This window comes from Harpia harpyja, chromosome 19 (genome assembly GCF_026419915.1).
Source record: "Harpia harpyja isolate bHarHar1 chromosome 19, bHarHar1 primary haplotype, whole genome shotgun sequence".
In the NCBI taxonomy this organism is placed as follows: Eukaryota; Metazoa; Chordata; class Aves; order Accipitriformes; family Accipitridae; genus Harpia; species Harpia harpyja.
This window is the reverse complement of record NC_068958.1, coordinates 22,347,764-22,366,791: the sequence shown is the minus strand read 5'-3', so window position 1 is coordinate 22,366,791 and position 19,028 is coordinate 22,347,764. Positions and strand designations below refer to the sequence as shown.

The following is a 19,028-nucleotide window of genomic DNA, read 5'->3' as shown; positions in this document are numbered from 1 at the left end:
CCTTCGGGGTGAGCGGCTCTTCCAGGGCTGGGAGAAGCAGACGGCTTCGGAGAAGCTCTGATGTAGAAATTATCAGGGCAGTAATCTCTCCAGAACAGCCTTCGCACAAAGGATGCCTTGATAGGAGTCTCAGGATGTAGTTTCTGAAGCATTAATAAAGGAAGCATTTCCTGCCCCAAGAGTTACAATATAAATGTAATAACATGCAAAACCAAACACAATAAAACAAATAGGTGACAAGTTCTTAAGGAAATCGCGACAAGGATGATAATATTAGGGAAGCTTTTGAGCTCTTTGCCCTTTCTTAGATGAATCACAACCAGTCCATTCCTCAGGAGCCGTCTGCTCAGAGCAGACAGCGTGTCCTGCGTTAGCAGTGCACAGGAGTTCCCCTTGCTCAGCCCCGGTCAGGATTTGGCCCCGTGCCTCCTGTTAACACAAAGGAGATGTCGTCCCAACAGCATCTTAGAAGCTTGACTAGGAGAAATAACCCAAGCTTCACTCAAAAGCCATTTCATTTGCAGCTTTGCGCTCTGCTCTGGCTATCCCGCCCCGTACAGGCGTAGGGATGCTCGTACCGCTCCCGAAAGTTGGATCTCTGGATCAGCAGTTCTTCGGAGGCCCGAGCACGGTGGACGCAAGAGAGCAGTTGTAATTTCCAGAAAGCGTTGGTCTGTCTGGGAAGTGGTGGGGTTTGGTTGCTAAGGCTGAGGATTGAGACACAAAACTTTTGGCTTTTGGGATTTAGTTGTGGTGTGGCATTGCTCCAAGTGCTTCCACGTGCCTCTGTTCCCGCCTGTGCCATGAGAGTGCTGTAAAGCATTAATACTCACTCACTTTCGATTTAAGTGGGCAAGTTATTAAAATGCTTTGAAACTCTTGAATGGCAATTGATAGGTGAGTGTAAGGTTTGATTTACTTGATGGGATTTTGTACAGAAATAGTCCTCTAATGTTGCACATCCTCTGTCAGCAGTGGTGGTGTCTTGGGAGGATGGTGGGAATCTAATTATTTCATCTGTCCAAAATAGCAACTTTTAAGAGGTGAGGAAATGACTACACCAAAACTATTGTATGCCATCTGCCTGCTAAAATACTTATAGAAAACATGTTTCCTGGCATATAACTTCCTAGCCATATGTCTATTGCATCATTCACAATTAAATTAAATCACCCTTAAATACTTGGACAAATTCCCAGTCTATGCGAACAAGCCTTCATCACTGTGCTGTTTGAATTTGGACACTTGATCCTGTAAATGGTTAGTTGAAATTGACTCAGCCGTTGTTAACCTTATACAGCTGATACAGACTGCTTCGAGATAATTCAAGTGCATGTTTCTTATTTTGGTCTTTAAATTTTGAACTATAAAAACCTGTTAGGGGTCTGAAAGGAGGAAAGAATTCTACAGCATTCATTGGCAATGTGCTCAAGTCACTTTAAACAGAGGTTTAAATTGAGAGTCATATCAATGAGAAAAGGTCTTATCTTCCGCTCATTGAATAAACATACGGAAATAACTGAAGAGCCTGGTTCCAGCTGGATATTCTGAATATTTGGAATATTCTTGGAGGTGTGTACACACACATATACACCCAGCCCCCCCAACTGAAGAGCTTGCCCACTTCACAGCGTCTCTGAAACCTGATTGCGAATGGACATCGGACACCAGAGCCCGACCTGCTCCCAGTTAGGCTGGGTCAGCCTTGTTTAAGCCCCGTCGCTGGCGGGGCTGGGGGGGGGGCAGGCAGGGTCCCACTGCCACCACCCCCTGCCACGTGTCCCCCGACGGGGAGTGTGGCGATGCCTGCGCTCGAGGAACGGCCGAGGCTCAAAAAGCAGAGCGGTTGGATGGGTAGAAGCATCTCTAGGTCTCTCTCCTAAAATCCTCTGAAGGCAGCGCTTTCAATTAAAGGATGATTTTAATAAGCAACAGATTGAGGCATTTTTTTGGTTCTTCTTTTGAGGTTATGTTAGATTTACCTGTTGTGCCATGCTTAGCTGAGTCACTACCCTAAAATGAGTTGTAAGGCTTGGTCCGACATACTCAGACAGTGCACACAGTGGGCATAAGTGTTAATGAAACCCTACATCTTTGACACGGAATGTCATTTAAATGCAGCCTGACTTCCACTGGAAACCAAACCCACGAGCTTCCCATGCTCAGTGTCTGGCAGACCCGGTCATTGTCTATTTTTAGCCCAGCTCTCTATTTTTAGTCTGTTTTTGAAAGGTGAAACAAAACCGGCAGCCAAACCCGGATGATTCTGTTGGTTTCTTTCATTCAGGAGCCCGGAGCAGCGCTGGAGGAGAATGGCAGGAAACCCGGCGGGGCGGAGGGGCGAGACCCCCGGGGGGCTGGGGGGGCCCAGGGGGACCGGCTGCCATCAGGGACCCCCCCACGGGGCTGCACCAGCTCATGGCGCAGAGCTCCCCTGCAACTCCCGTGCAAACAAGGGGCTCGGCATGAGCTGCTTTGTTTTATTTTTTTCCCACAGTTCACTTGTTTTTAGTACCGAAATAAAATTTCTAAGCATTTCGAAGATTTTTTTTGCGTTCGCTGTCCAAGAGTGGTCCCGAGCCCTGCCCTGCCAGAGGTAGTTCAGCAGCTTTGCTTGATGCTTTTCAGTGTGATGGGATGCTGGTCCTCACCAGATGGTCTTCTGTTTTCCTAGTGGCTGGTACTTCGAAATTTCAACTTTTTATTTTTAGTTGTGTTATTCAACCCAAATTCTCACTTCAAAAGAAAAAAAAATCTGTTATTTAAATAGGACCTTTGTCTCACTCTACTTTTCTCATTTCATCTTTTGAATATATTTTCTAAACTGATAAGCATGCAAACCTGTGTCATGTACTGAGTCACGCGTTTCCCAGTGTATGTGCATGTGTTTGAGAGAGGAAAAAAGAGAAAATGCTTGGTGGGAGCTGTTGGAGACAGCCAGGCTGTGTCCACACTCAGGTTTTATACCATGTTGTAGGCCATATTTTACTGGGACATTCTGGTCTTTAATAGAGCTGTATAGCTCTGTCATTCAGTAATAGATTAGTGAACATAATAGAAATCTTTATATAGATGTTGGAGCACATTTCTTAGCTACAAATATTTCCTTCCAAGAGACATTTTCCTGTCATAGAATCACAGAATGGTTTGGGTTGGAAGGGACCTTTAAACATCATCTCGTCCAGTCCCTGTCCTATGCTAAAACCAAAAGCTACTAGAATTCTGTCATACCAATAAATGTGTATACTGGAAATGCCATTTGGGGATTTCTTTGCACATAATACTACCCCATCTTTTTTTCTGCCTTTTAATCCTTCTGCTGACTGTGGCCATATGACTGTAGAAGTGTAATGGGAGCATCCACAAAAAGACACTACGTTGAGCAGGTACTTCATTGTCCTTCCCTCCATGGATATTTTCCTGGCCACCTCATTTTTGATTTCCTGTTAGCAATGACTCCTTTAGCGACTGCATCATGTAGCTGTAAAAGGAAAGGAAGAACCCAGACTTAACTGGAGTTTAGTTTCCCAAGTGATCGTATCTTTTTTTTTTTAATCCCCAAAGGCCAAAATTATTACTAAGACTTTTCTGTTGTCTTTGGTGTCCCCCGACATAAAAATCAAGAAATGGAAACACCAAAGTATTTTTCAATTTAATTTAATTTTTATTTTTAATTATAATAATTATAATGTTATAAATAATAAATTATATATAATAGTATAATATTATAAAATATAAACACATATTTATTTTAACATTTAAATTTAAATTTTATTTTTTAAAAATCAATACTTTTGGCGATACTCATGTTTCTTTAAGGCCATGTTAGGATGCATTGACTCAGTCCTGCTTGCTGCCTGCTGCAGAGCATCCCTCGTGCTGCCGGTTCCAGAGCTGGTCCCACACGCGCCTGTGGTGCAGCCACTGGAGAACCAGAGAGCCAGGGCCAACCATTCCCACTTGGTAAAGTTCAGCCTGGTAATAAAACTGAAGTCAGTATTTCTGACAGTTTTTAATATTTCTATAATGCGTTATTAATGGAAGTGAGCTCCAGGAAGTTATTTATTAGTCTCGAGTCCCTCTTCTGCTCCAGGTTTTATGCCAAAGTTTTTGCCTGTGGGTTTTTCTCTCCCCCAGACCTTCTTTAAACCATTTCGTTCGTGCTCTGTGTTTGACCAAAGTCAATTTAGTGAAGCTAATGGAGTCACTTCTCTTCAGGTCAGTGATGATTTCGCATCCTTGAGTTCCTTGCTTAATTTGCTGGGAAAATTTCCGATTCTGAAGTCAGTTTTCAGAGTTTCCCACCTTTCCGCGGCACTGGCCACAGCACAGCCCTGGGACCGTGCACGGGGCTCGCCGGCTGTGGCTGGACCTGAGGTTTCTCCACTTCTCTGCTCTCATCGCATTGTGTTTACTTTGCTTTGAGGGAAGTTTAGCAGCAGGCTCCACTGTAATCCTTCCTTCCAGCTGGAGCACGTTGTATCCCTGCCTTCACTTTAACAGGAAAGCAAGCAGCTCTCAGGAAAGAGTTAAGCCCAGCGAGGCTTTGGGATCCTTTGCTGGGGAGAGGGCTGCTCTTTTGTTTGTTTTGAAGCGCTGGCAGGAAAGTGGGGAGGAGAAAATTACCTAAGTGATAGTGAAGTTGCCACGAACTATATAAAACTGTGAAATCAAATCGGAGAAACTCCACCTCGCAGTCTTGAACCATAAGCACAACCCCTGAAGAGAAACCCACCCCACAACCGAGTGATCTCAAAGGCTTGAACTAAAACCAAACTACATGAGCTCAGAGCTGCTGCAGGACTGAAAACCCAAGAGCTGTCACAGCCAGATCCAGTTTTAGTGGGAGCTGCGAGCAGGAATGCTGTGCTTGGGAAGTTTAAAAATAATGAAGTGGAGGCAGCTTTTCTGGATTGCGCTCTGTGTTGTGGAGTTGTCTGGTGAGTATTGACTGCAGCAAATACCAGGGTTACAAGCACTGAGCAATAAAGCAGCGTGAGACTAGTGCATGGGGCAACTTCTTTATAACTTCTGAAAGAGCAGCTTGGGGGGATGCATTGTAATGAGCGTTTAGTGGAGATTGCAATTTCACGTAAAGAACATTTTACAGAACAGCACTGCATCAGGCACCTTGGCCAACATATTCGCAGCGATGTGCTGCAAACAGAAAATGCTGCTGGTTTGAAAAGGAAGGGAATCAGGATATGAGGGCTCCCTATAATATTACAGATAACACAAGGGGATGCATTGCAGCATGCAAAGATGTAGAGTGCAGCCACAGTTCAAGTCGTTTCTCAGTCTGCATTGGTGTAAATTAGCCTTACTTTTGTTTTGTGGTAGGAACTAAACATTTTCCGAAAATCAAATGAATCTCCATAAATATTAAAATCTCCTATTCCAGCTCTTCAAATATTCATCACATGAGAAAGTGAATAATAATACAAAGATTTTCTCTAGGTAGTACTTTTTAAAGGGTTGTAGTTTAGGGAAATATTATCATTTTTGTCCCAAACCCAACAACCATGAAGTAACAAAAAGGGACTAAAAAACAGTGAAGCAGCATTCTGTGTGCTGCATAGTATGCTGGGACAGGAGCCAGGAACCTGCGGGTGTCTCCTCAAATGTAATTTTTCCTTACTCACATGAATGTGAGCAACTAGATCTATTGAAAGAATTTGCTGTATTTTGCTCTTCTGTTTCATGGTGCTCCTTTCATTTTCCCTTTGCTGGCAAGGCATATTGCTCATGCGAGCCGTTGTGCCTGACCCTCCAGTCTATGTTAATTTAACAGGAAGGAAAAAAAAAACAATTTTATTTGAGAGAAATAAAATTCAGGACTGTCTGGTTGGGCTGAAGTGAGCGGCGAGTGAGGGTGTAAGACAAAAGTGTTTACCTGAAATGCGACACCTGAGTTCCTTGTAGTACAAAGCAAAAATGATACAAAAGTGATAAAAAGCTTTGCCTTTGTAAAGACAAAGCTACAGGGCGACAGGGGGTTTAATGCTGCAAAATATCATTCCTTTTGCCGGCACAGCCACTGCTCCACATTTCTGCAGGATATTACAGTGCTTTATCAGCTCTTGCTGGAAGGTAGAGGGGGATTATTTCTGTTCAATGTAGCTGCTGGGCAGAGGGGAGAAAAACTAGGGAGCTCACCCTTGGGGCTCTGCGTGCTCTTCATCTCTTTGGGGAGGCTGAGTAAATTAAGCAAAGGTTTTAGTCGTGCAGCTCCCGATGGAAATCCCAATTCGGGGGGGGTCGTGCTCACGTTGGCTCCTGGCAGCGCTGCCAAGGGTGGGATGACCGGCCTCCACGTGCCCCCCAGGACACCCTTCAGCTAAAACCACATGATTTACAGGGGGAAAAAAAAGCCCCACGCCATGCTGGGCCAGGCGCAGGTCTTCTACAAATGCCACACGTGGGTGCGGTGTGGGGAGGATGGAGGCCGGGTACCAAGTAGCTGCAAACCGCAGCCTGACTCCAGAGCAACGAGCAGCCTCGTCCAGCCTCGCGGGGAGCGAATGCCATATGCAATGTTCAGTTCTGGGCTTTGCCTGATCCTTTGGGGAACCGCTGAGTTGCAATGAGCGTGGGAGAGGTTTATGCCCGTCCCTGGTCTGCGGAGCGGGCCGGTGCTCCGGGGCCGCTCGGGAACCCTCCGCCGGCACAGCAGCACGATGCTGTGAGTGGTTCATGGTGACAAAATTGGGTATTGATAAACTACGTGGAGAGCTGTCCTGTGCTTGTCTCAGAACGTACATAGACAAGAGAGCATATGTTCTATTTGTACCTAATACAAACACTTTCTTTTTTTTTTTAATCTTTTATGTTTCCCTTTTATATCTTTTTTATTCATCTCTGCCAAACTTGATTTTTTAAAAAAATCTCTTGTCATTTTAAAGCATTCTTCCTTTCCTTCATTCCTCTTGCAAGACCTAGAAAAGTTCTAAAAATCAGGGAAGGAAAAAGGAGCTTTAAAACCCACAGCCACTTGGGTTTAAAGTCTTTTAAAGGGCTGCACATCATAACTGCTCAAGCCAGCAGCAATCTCGGTCCCTGGGAAGGTGCCGGGCTCCCAAGCAGCACCCGGCTGCCGGAGAGGCCCCAAGCCCGAGGAAACCCTTGGTCCAGCAGCTGGGGTTTGGGACGGCGGCTCGGGGGGGGTCCCGCAGCCCCCTGCCCCTTGCGTGACTGCGGCCCCACACCCATATCCTGTCTGGGAGGAGGAAAAGGGGGAGGGAAGGGATTTTTATCAGATATTTCCAGAGGGAAGAGGGCTCCACCCGCTTGAATTCCTGCCACATGGCTGAGAGCAGTAAAAGTGGAAAGGCGTGAGTAATGCAGGCTGGAGCCCTCGGAGGAGCTGCTGCGGGAAGCCTGGGCTGGCTGCAGCTCCACGGCTCCGTGTCCCACGGTTCCTCACCCGCTGCTTCTGCGGCCGCCGGTACCGGCGGGACCACGAGCGCTGGCGGTACCGTGAGTGCCGGCGGTACCACGCGTGCCGGCTCACTTGCAGCGCTTTGCTGTAGCTCAGCCGCAGCCCCTAGAGCGCTAGCCGAGCTTGGAAAAAGACTTTGTTAAACACACAGAAGAGTTCGAGAAACTATCCTGGCACAGGGTTTCTGTGTCAGAGCACTCAAGTAGGCACCCACGTAGCAAAAGGTTTATCAAGAGATTCGTGTATCAGCATCGGAGGCGCAATTACTGTCTGGGAATCCCCTGTGGGTTGCACCTTCCACCATGCAGGGGAGAAACCCCCATGTTTAATTTGCTGCGGGTGCAGAGTAGGGCACAAATTACAAAACTTTTCTCCTGCTTCCTGAGCCTTTGCCACTGCAGAGTTTTGCCTTCTGTGGTCCCGGTGTAGTGCTCAGGGATGAGCGTTGGACCAAGTCACTACTTTAACATTTATATTGTTGCTTTTTTTATTTGACATGAGCTGAGCTACTTCCTAAGCCCCATTATTAAAATATCTTTAAAAATCAGAGGTGTTTACTTTTTAAAAGCTAGATAGGTAAATACAATGGGTACTGTGAAGTACAGTTTTCTTTCACATATCTGCAATGCTTTTGCTCCTGCGTGTGCTAGCGCTGCCAGGTGAAGATTTCTCCAAGGTTAATAAATGGCTTGGCTTAAACTCTCAGGCCCTTAATACTAACAAATTGACAAAGTTTAGCAAAGCTAGTAAAAATGTATGGTGCAATAAATGACCCACTTTAGCTGAGCACCATGTGGATTATCCATCTGACATCTGGATCATTATTTATCTCATGAGTCCTAAGGTTTCAAAAAACTTAGCCATGTTTTCTATAAACGCGCCTGCATACACTACAATAAAGGGAAGAAAAAGAAATACTATGTGACAGGTCTTCTTGCAAATTACAGTGAGCAATAAGCCAGGCTTCAATTTATGACATTCAGTGGTGAAAAGACTTTGATTAGAAATACCTCTGGTGCTTTACAAACATCTGGAACAGTTCAAAGGTGCTTGGGTGGCTGTGGCACTTGGGGAGGTCAAGTCCAGGCGCTACATTGTTCTAGTGATGTAAAGTTTCCTGCTAATGTCCGTGCAAATACAAAGCTGTATGCAAAGCATGGATTTAACTTTGTGCTACTCATTATTCTGGGCACGCAGTCATGCCTCCTGCTTTTGATTTGTTAAAATTCATCAGAAAAACTTGGTGATTTAACCAGTTGGAACTGAATTGTCTTGGAGAGAAGAAACTTCTCCCTTAAATAAAAGCCGTGCCAGAACCTAAATCCCAGCTCCAGACACCTGCGCCGAGCCCTCGGCAGGGCCCCTGCCTCCCCCGGTGCTCCCGCGCCCAGAGCAGCTGCAGCCGGGACGGGATGGGACAGGACGAGATGGGATGGGATGGGGTGGGATGGGATGGGACGGGACGGGACGGGACGGGACGGGATGGGATGGGATGGGATGGGATGGGATGGGATGGGATGGGATGTGCCAGCACGGGTGGCCCTGTGGGGCCAGGCTGGGGTGCGCTCCCCCCTCAGCACCGTCCGGTACAACCACCCACCGGCTGCAGGAACAGCCGAGCAGCTCTGCCTGCTGCCAGCCATTGCCAAAATAAACTTCAGTGATCTCGGTCTTTGCTTTTCATAAACCATCCAGGTTCTCTGGACCTGATCCAGCAAAGTACTGACATCCCGACATCATAGAAAAATTCCTGCCGGGACAATACTGAAGTGCACGATACTGCAGTGCACAATACATAAATGCATGTTTAACTGGCAGAGGATGCTGCCCTGATGCTGGCGCCGGGCGGCTGCTCAGGACCTGTCAGTGCTGCTCCATCTCCAAGGGTAGTTTGGAAGGATGAAGTAACTTTTCTTGGAGCTCAGGGTCCCCTGGGCAGAAATACAAAAGAAAAAATGTATTTTGTATGATTTTCTCTTTAGTGTCTGGATAAGAATCTTAAACAGCAACAGCCCTGGAGTAGAGACTGAAGCTGTTTGTTAAAAGTGGAAATAGATCTTAAGAATAGAAAAGGTTAAGAAATGGGAAGAAATGCATTTGCATTGACTCATATAGTTCATTTCAGAAGGAAAAGCTGGAAGTGTCATCTTTGTAACATACCAGGAAGCAATATATAAACTTTAAGTTAGAACAGCAAACCATTCTCCAAACATTCAGTTTTACCTCCAAAGCTGTTTTTGCTCATGAGTCAGAGCTGATCGCAAGCCAATGGGAATGTTTCTATTTACTTTGAGATTGTGCCTGCAAATGCAAATCCAGCTTATTTTTCCTGAGGCACATAAGTGATCTCTTCCAAGGCCCGAGTCTTTCCTCCAAGGATTATAAACCCAAACTACTATGAAATCCAGCTTTGTGCAGAGCTTTGTGCATCCCTCAGTAAGCCCGAGGATCGGGCAGGATGAGGGCAGAAACGAGCCTGTCCGCCTCCAGCGCCGCTCCAGGACCCTCTGCAAGGGCTGCACCAAAGTTTGGTACTTGCCCAGCTGAACCGTTTAGCCTCTGAGCTTCTCCCATCTGAGCTCTAAGGCAGCCTGCTATTTGGGGGCGAGAAGAAAGTGAATTTGTGAAAGCAGTTAACCCTTCCCTGCCCTGCCCGCAGGGACCCTCGGGGCTCGGGGCTGGCGTGGGGGGGCGGCAGCCTCTGACACCTTCCTCTGCCCCCAGGCAACGCTTCTGGGAGCCCAACATCCCCCCCGCCACTGACAGCCGTGGACACAGAAACGAAAGGCATCAGCAGCACGGCAGCCACCGGAGCCACCGGAGCCCCCAGCAGTGCCAAGCCGATGCCAGAGACGTCCGGTAATCGCTCCCCCCCGTGATTCCTGGTAGCATTTGCATGAATAATCAGATTTATTAAGTGCACAGGCTTGCCCTAAGAAACCGTACAGTTGGTACATGGGTTGTGGTCTCAGAAAAGAGCCTGATAGTATGGTCAAAAGCTTTAATGCTGGCCAAAAAATGCCACCTGGGGCAACCTAACACTGCTGTCTTCAGGACGGGCAGCTTAGACCCATCCTTTTCAAAACAGCCAAGTGATGATGGGACAAAATGCTCATTAATCTTTTATCTCAGCATACCTATTCTTTGCTCAGCAAATGGCACCCATAAGAGGTCTGCCAGCCTTTCTGCTAAGAGGCCGAGGCTCCGAAGAGCTCTGAAGCAGGGACCCTTGCACAGATGTACGGTGCTTTCCTCTTATGCTGTTTGAAATCTGTACATCTTTTTGAAGACTCTGGGTCAAGGGAGAGATCAAGGTGATGGAGGGGAGGTCAGGCAATGACATCCTTGCTGTGGTGCAGTGTATGCCCGGGAAATTAGTCCATTGTCAACAGATTATGAAGCGCATGTAACAATTAGGTAACTGAAGCAAGCCTAATGGGCATTTCTTATACAGCCAATAACACGTTCTGGTACCGCTGGCTATGACAAATCAATATTGTACTTCAGTCATCGCAATGCCACGCATTGATTTTAGAGGACTTAAGCTTTCTCATGTATCCTTTTCATTGCATTTCTTCAAAACTGAAGCTGCAGCCAGGTCCCCGCCAGCCAGCCCCACCTCCTCGGGGCTCAGCAGCGAGCGGACGAGCCCGCAGCTCAGCCGAGACCCCACGCAGACGCTGGGCACCCCCTCGGACCCAGACCACACGAGCCAAGGGGTCCCCACAACCGAGAGCCCAGCCACACAACCCAAGACAACGGAAGAAACCCCAGGATCCACGCCGGCTATGACGAGCTCTCCTGTCACCTCGGGGCATCCTTCCGTCCCGGCTACCACCACGCCACTGCCCACAGTCAGGGATAGCCCGAAGGTGAGGATTTGGCTGGGCATGGCGGGCTGTGGGACCACGAGGAGGCTGGACTTGTCTCACAACCCCCTGACAGTTCACTGATACCACTGCTGTGTTTTTTCCCTTCCAGAACATCACATGCCACAATGTCAAAGAAGTGGGTGACACCGGAGCCATCTGCTTGCAGCTCAACGAGTCCAGCACTTGCGTGAGTTGCAGCCCTGGGTGGCCACACGTCTCCAAGGGGGGGACATGCAGAAGGAGGGGGGCTGCAAGCAAACAGCCAAGGGCAGGTTCTGCAGCGCTCTGAGGCTTGCAGCAATGGGGTCACCCACCACAGCTGGGGGGTCGGTTTAGAGTGGGGAGCTCACACCGTTATCCCTAGGGCAGAGCATCTGAGCTGTGCCAAACTGACAGAGGTGGGGATGATCACAGCGGTCCCAGGAGGATCCCAAAGGGATGATCACAGCAGTCGCAGGGGAAATGCAACCTCCTGGTTTCATAAAACCTCCCTTTTCGTAATTAACATCTGGGGTCAGTTAACTTCTAAAGTATCTCCCACCATGTTTTACGGGAAATTGCCTTTGCTCTTCCTCTTCCCTGCTGGAAATGCGAGTGCCTTTTTTTGTCTTGCCAGCTGCCCTAGGAAAGAAATCAGGGCATCTGAAGGAGCACGGGTGCTGCTCAGTGTCCCCATCTGCACCAACTCCTAAGGGAATCCCAGGCTCTCTGTAACCGCCCTTGGCCTTGTGCACCAAAAATGAAGCATTTATAAAAGCAGAAGAGGGTCCGGCTGAGACACTATTGTGGGTGGGAGGCAAGAAGCCTTTCACGCTGGAGGTACAACCTGCGACAGGGAGCAGATGGTGCTGGACCTTGTGGGACAGCAGACTTGGCAATGCCCTGGGTATAAGATGACAACGATTAATTTTACTTCTGCTGGTCAACCATACTGCCACGGCTTTGGATGAGTGAATTCTTACTTGGCTTTTCTCTGCAAATTGGCCATTAAATGGCGTTTAGACTCGCTCCTGTTTACAAGGACTGCACTTTAGCGAGAATTCACATGGAAACTCCTCCGGGAGGGAGCGATTCTGATCCCAGATGCCATCTAGTGGGGACCGGCACCTCCCGGGCCCAGCGTTTATACACATCACGCACGCATTACATACCTGCCCATACAGAAATGGATGCATATATAACATACAGAACATCCTAGAGAGTCGTATCTAACTGCACATACTCTTAGCCCTCCCTCCGTGTGAAACGAGTCAAACCGCCCCACTTCCAACCGTGGTTTTCTGGGAGCTCTCAGCCCACAGCAGACCTCTCCCGTGCCTCCACCTCAGCATCATCGAGAGGGAAAAACCAGCTCAGGCTCAGCAGCTGCTGAACCTGGGAACCAGATAAGAGCGTCTGCGAGGAGAGCAGATAGGAGGGACCGGGCCGTGTCTCGCTTTCCTGCTGGCCTTTCCCAAAGCAAATGAGCAATAAGCTGGCACCCAGCGCTGCTAATTGCAAAGGGAAATTCTGACACTCCGATGAGTTCTTTCCACAGCAGAGAAAGGAAAATACACACTTGGGTCTCTTGTTCCATCTTGGCCTTTCTCACCCCAAGCCAAGCTCTACAGAAACAGCTGAAAATGATTTGTTTGTTATTCTCTCATGGATAAGTTTCTGCATTTTTTTTATGCTAAGAGGATGTGGCGACCCGAGTGCAATACGGAGGAAATTCTAAGGCAAAGAGAGGAAGCCACTGAGCTGCCCGGCTCTGCACAGCACTGCAGGACAAGAGGGTTTTCTCCTCTTTCGCAGCCCCACGTCGGTGGGCACATCCCGGGGAGCGAGTGGAGGGCAGGGGCAGGATGGGGGATTCAGCTGGAGCCGGTCTCTGTCTCGAGGGGGTGGGCACGGCCACAGCTCAGATGATGTTCCCAGCTGGGAGGATGTTAGGGAAGCTGATAACGTCTTTTAGCAACTGTGGGCTCTGTCTCCAAGCCTGACTGTGGCTGAAAATAGACCTGAGGAGAAAGCCTATCCTGTCTGATACAGAAATTGGCCCGCAGAAGGGAAAGGCTGCAGCTCCTCACTCCTCTTCCTCTTCCACCCGAGAGTCGGTTCAGCTCTAAAATGAGAGAAATTTGTATTTTTTTGCCTAGCCTTTGATCAGCAACCTAGCAAAAACATTGAAGACATTTCCTAAACAGGAAGGCTCAATGCTTCTTTGTTATTTCCCTCCTTTCCCAGCCCCTGCCTGGGACTCCGAAACAATAGGGCTCTTCAGGCGGCTGTTTCAGTCCAAAAATTGGAGAGACTTGCAATGCAGTTCAGATCCTAAATTTAGCTTTGTTTAAATGCTATTTGCAAGAGTTGCTAATAATATCTTCATTTAATTTATTCTCATTAAGTTAAGAAACAAGAACTAAGCATCTCCTTTTTCTAGGTGTTGGTATCGGGGCCCAAAGCAGTGGTGAAGTGGGAGGTGAAGGGCTGACACCCGGCCCAGCGCTGTTTGTCACTTCTTGTTGCTTCTGCTCAGCTTTGCACAGCACAGATAAGCCACCAGAACACAAAGGGTGAATGCACAACGCTACCAGTAGTATCATCAGCATAGCTGAGATGATGGACAATTAGCTGGTTTGGTTTGTTCAATGGCTGTTTTTTTTTAAATTTTGCAGAAACATTTTTTAGAGATGAAGGGATCGGACTTGTGGAGTGCAATATGTGAAGAAAAAAACCGCCCCATTTCCTCCCCCTGCCAAATTAAACTTGCTAAATCTGAGGTGGACCATGACTGCATGCTCCTCATCCTCGTCGGTGAGACAGGTCAGTTGAGCTAATTCCTTTTTGGCTGTCATTGATACCGTTGGATAATGACCTTGATGTGGGCAATGGGAGAGGGGACTATTTGTGGGGAGAGGCTGTGGGACACAAATCCTTGGTTACAACCTGGGAGGAGACTTCTCTCTGCAACTACTGCTCTTTTCTCTGGGGTCTTGCTCCATCCACGGAGCCGGGACGTTGCCTCCAGAGCAGCAAAGGGGCTCACGGCTCCTCCGTGTTCAGCAACGGCCAGGCTCTTCGATGCTGACATTAGCTGCAGCGTGACCCTCTGTGTAATGTGCCTCTTCTGTTTTAAACCTTGCAGATCCTGCTACAGATATACTACAGGAGTCTCACTGGGAAAAGGTAAATTCCTTAAGCAAATTCAGCTGGAAAAAATGGTCTGAGTGGCTGGAGAAAGGAGATTTTTAGACGGTCAGTTGAGGCTGGGGCAGGTGGCAGAGACCTGAACCTACCTCCATCTCGGAGGGGCTTGCTGATCCTTGGCACATGAGGAGGTTGGAGCCAACCACGAGGCAGCGGTGCACCATAAGAGAACTAATACAACCACTGAAGGCAGAAATTCTTGAAAAAGTTACTGTAAAATTCTGTAGTATTTTCTTAAAAAAGGCCTAGATCCCAACAATAACTCTTAGGATGTAATTGGCACTCTGCTTCTTCAAAGTACCACGCTGACATTAATTAATTCCTCCTCTCAACACTCCAGTGAGGCTGCCGTCAGCTTATAAAGCTGAGCTCCAGGTGCCTATATAAATGGCAGCCAACAGAGCTGCAACAGCAGTGCACAGAGATATTTCAGCCGTGCAGATGCACGCTCTAAATCTCAGGGCCTGAGCACTCCGCTCCAAGGGAGAAAATTGCCCTGTGCCACAGAAGGCGCTTGGATGGAAATGAGACAACGAGAGCTCACAGGGCAAGTGCAAAGCTCAGGAGCTGGGCTAGCAAAGCCCAGCTTTGTTTACGCGAAGTCTAACGAGGTGAAGAGCAGCATTGTTTTAAGCCTGGTGCCTGTTCAGCAGATGCACATGTTTCCTGTTTGTCGGACTCCTGGCTCTCTTTGGTGTTTTTTCCAGTTTGGAATAAAATCCCTTAAACGGGGGAGAGTGAGGAACCACCAGGACTTTTCTCAGAAGACCCTGATTGCCTTGGTCACATCTGGACTCATGCTGGCGTTCCTGGGCTTGGCTGGATATTTCCTGATGAAGCGGCGGAGCTGGAGCCCCGCGGGAGAGAGGCTGGTTAGTGCTTATAGATGGCAGAGCAGCGGGTAGAGAGGAGCTGGGGGGGTGCCCGGGTGGGAGAGGAGGGGGCTGCTCCGCACCCTGGGGCTCAGTACCCTCAGCCTGTGTGTGTGTGTCCCCAGGTCGACGGGACGGCTCGGCCGGCACGCGGGGCGATGTGACCCGGGGCTGGGCCAGCCTGGGCAAGGCGAAGGGCAGGAGCGAGGGAGGCCAGATGGTACAGGGTGAAGGGAAACCTCTCTTGCCTTCTAAAATTAACTCTTAGCTGATTGCTCCGGTGGGAAAACCGCCCCTTTCTCGCTCGTGCTTCTAGGTCTAACACTTATTTTTGCTCAGCAGTAAGAACTCATCCAGCAAGACCCCTCCAGAGACCCCGAAACCTTATGAATTTGTCATTAAAAGTGACGCACTTTAACTTTCCATTCGCTGCATTTGAGTTATATGTCTGTCTTGTACCGATGCTGTAATAAAGGCTATTTCTCCCCTCACTTAACAGGTGATGGTAATAAAATATATCAAGGAAGAAAGAGAAAGAAATTTCCTATTTCCATTTTCCCCTTTCCAGGCAGGCTGACCACTGAGGACTCTTCCCTACCAGTGACTTTCAGGGACGTGAGCCCTCTGTAAAGTGAGGACGGGCCATGCTTTCCCCTATCGCTTCTCCTGGGCACGTGAACAGTTGTGTCCTGGGAAGCCATTAGATTATTTCACTGCCAGAAAGGATGCTCTCAAAACATGCAGATGGGAAGTCAGGTGCATGTGTCGGAGGCAGGGACATTGCAGCTCGGGCTGTCGAGCCTGCTGCCTCCTGGATGCTGGCAGCAAATGAAAGGCAATGTAAATGCGTGGCTGGGAGCTGCCCATGTAAATGCACGGCAGCGTCAATCCAGTTTCTAGGTGAGATGTGGCCAGCGCAGACAAGGGTGTCAGCAAAGGGGCCGAGCGGTGCCCGGGTGCTGTGTTTAACCTGGCTGGGGAAGAGATGAGGAATTAATGAAACGATGGGGCAGGCGGGAAGCTCAGCAGCCTGCTGTGCTGCTGGATGCCACTGGGCAAACAAGGAGCGGGGCTGGCGCCTGCGTCCCTGCTCTCCTATCTGCTACCGGCTGGTGATCTCCACCCGCAGCCCGGGACCACCAGCACCCGTTGCATTGCTCTCAGACCTGCCACGGTCCGACACATCGGTGGGGTTATCGTGGCAGGGGATGGAGGCAGCTCTGCTATTGCTCTGGGTCCTCCAGAGGCATCTGCTCCTGATAGCAATAGTGGTAACAAGCCACACAGCATGGCTTTGCATTTGCCTGAGTGCAGTCCTGCATTTCTGCTACCTGGCTGTGAGCTGTATATCTATTTACAGGCTGAAAGAAAGAAGGACAGGGAAAGAAAGAGGCAATTTCCATACCTTTCATTCAATGGTGCTTCTTACTGGGCCAAAGTGGAAAGCAGAGGTGGACTGTCACGGGGTAACTTTGCAAACCCAAGGCAGGGTCAGCTCCAAAACCTGGTTATGAGAAAAACCACAAAACCTGACGACTTCTCTTTTCAGGTCCAGGGGAAAAAAAATGCCATTCCTGGCTGGTTTTCTTGCTTCATCTTGCCACGGCATGGTTCAGGCCCCCTGTTCCCCTTCTCATCAGCGAGAGCAGGTTCCCATGCCTGCAGTTGTTTGTACCTCCTGTCCGGGAAGCGCAGGCAGCCCGCCAAGCCGCTGCCTGCAATCAAAGCCGGTTGCTGTCAGCCCTTTCCCTTCCTTAACTCTGCCTTTGTTATTTATGTACCTGTTTAGGCTGAAGACCCCTATTACACAGAAAACGGTAGCCAGGGAAACACGATGTTGATGATGTCCCCCCAAGAGCAACCTGAGCTGCAGGAGAAGCCAAACCTCAACGGTGGGACTCAGGAGAACGGGACTGGCCAAGCGTCCTCCAAAAACGGCCACTCAGCCAAGCAGCACAGCCCCGCCGACACCGAAATGTGAACCGGGCAGAGAAATGCATCCTTAGCGCGAACTAAGAGGGGAGCGGAGAGACAAGGGAGGGCGAGAGTTTTCTGTGGACAGTTAGGGAATTGCAGACCTTTTTTTTTTGTTATTATTATTTCTGTGAAGAACTTCAAAATCAGCCTAAAGCACATTAAGCGCCAGAGCTGCCAAAGACCTGCTTCTCTGCCTCCTCCTACTTCTCCCATTGACCACACAAGACACTTTTTCGCAGCTGTTCTCTGCTTTTGTTGTTAGAAGAACATAATGAGAAATGCAAGTGCCCTTAGCCCTGAAGAGCTTTTAAGCAGCGGCAGACTGAAGCTACAGAAGCCTTGAGCCAGACTCCAAACAGGCCAAATTTTTGGTGGCAGTGTGTTAGGCTGATTAAAATAGTTAAGTTGGGATTTCAGTGACAAAAACCTCTCAGGTTTTAGATAATTTTGGTTAACAGAGTTGGTTTTTATCCCATCTTCATGCTTAAGTGCAGGATTTCTTCCTCTTTTAAGAACAACAGGTATTTAATCCCCCTTCTTGTGCTTTAGGTCTTCTTTAGTATTTCCTACTCCAGCAGAATTTGCTGAAGCTGTGTAAAACTTTCCACATGGAACTGAAGGCTGAAATGTGAATAGACCTCAAACTTGTTTCTTTTTCAACCCTACCAGTACGCAGGTAGTTGTTTTAGAGTAAAAAATCTTCCCCAGTCTCTTCATGTCAGGGACTGGAGATGGTGTTTGACGAGGCAGAGCCATCAATCGGTCACCCAAGTGAGATGGAGAACACTTGATAAGGCTGTAGATGGCTCTGCAGACGCCTGGGGCTGGCAGTCCCACCACCCTCCCTCCCGACATGCGGGGGCTAGTGCCTGGGGTAGGACTTTGGGAATAAAAGATGCCAAAGGGCTCCCAGTGGGACAAGTGCTGGACAGAAACCTGGCTCTGCTACGGGTGTTTCTTCCTCTGCATCAGCAGTGGGCACATGAACAAAAAAAAGAAGTATTTTCGCTTTGGTGAGTGAAGGCCAAGACCAAAATCCCAAAGGCAGGAGCAGGTCTTGCCTAGCTCTGCACTCATCCTGCCCCTGAGGCAAGCGGTGCTGCAAGCTGCATCGCTGAGGACGAGCTACGTGCAGCTCGATGAGAGCCAGGGACCAGGGGTGGGTTTGTGCTCAGTCCCCAGCACGTGCAGCTCATTTTTAGGGAGCCAAAGCTGTTGTCATGCAAGCCCGGTGTTGATGGTGCAAGACCACGAGAAGCTGCAGTTCAGCAGATGTTACTCATACCACAGTCTCTGCAGGCACCAGCAGTGACCTCCACATCTGAAATAAGGACAAAAATGGCCCTTGAAGCTAATCTACCCTCTCACTAGTGAATTTATTGCAACCTTTTCTTGGTGCTGAGCACCTGAGGGGAAGGCTTTTTTTTTGGTACAATGCTTAAAGGAATGACAGCAACGCCCGTCATGATCTGGGGCTGTTTTCATGGGTGCAAGAGTCATTTAAACACGGTTTAAAGTATTTCAGGTTTTGTTTGTTTTGGTGTGAACTGCTTCTCCCAAATCTCATTGTAAATAATCCCAGTTGAAAAAAAATTGAGTATTAAAAATCAACTTCTCTGTAGTGTCCTTGGAACAACAATGTGTTTATCCCACCGGGACGCGTGGCTCTGGCTGCGCCAT

At 48.5% G+C, this 19,028-nt stretch overlaps 1 protein-coding gene across 3 annotated transcripts; it reads left to right on the top strand.

Annotated features, from left to right (window-relative positions):
• Window positions 1–4,687: 4,687 nt before the first annotated feature.
• Window positions 4,688–18,969, top strand: CD34 (CD34 molecule). 3 transcript variants are annotated; one of them, XM_052815630.1, is made up of 8 exons: window positions 4,688–4,940; window positions 10,163–10,297; window positions 11,027–11,310; window positions 11,420–11,497; window positions 13,968–14,115; window positions 14,438–14,478; window positions 15,207–15,371; window positions 17,161–18,969. In XM_052815630.1, exons 1-8 carry the CDS (start codon window positions 4,862–4,864, stop codon window positions 17,350–17,352), a joined length of 1,122 nt encoding a protein of 373 aa, XP_052671590.1. In that variant the 5' UTR covers window positions 4,688–4,861; the 3' UTR covers window positions 17,353–18,969. The 3 variants fall into 3 exon arrangements, with proteins under 3 accessions (XP_052671590.1, XP_052671592.1, XP_052671591.1); XM_052815632.1 differs by lacking the exon at window positions 17,161–18,969 and adding an exon at window positions 15,714–17,136; XM_052815631.1 differs by lacking the exon at window positions 17,161–18,969 and adding an exon at window positions 15,711–17,136.
• The last annotated feature ends 59 nt before the right edge of the window (window positions 18,970–19,028 follow it).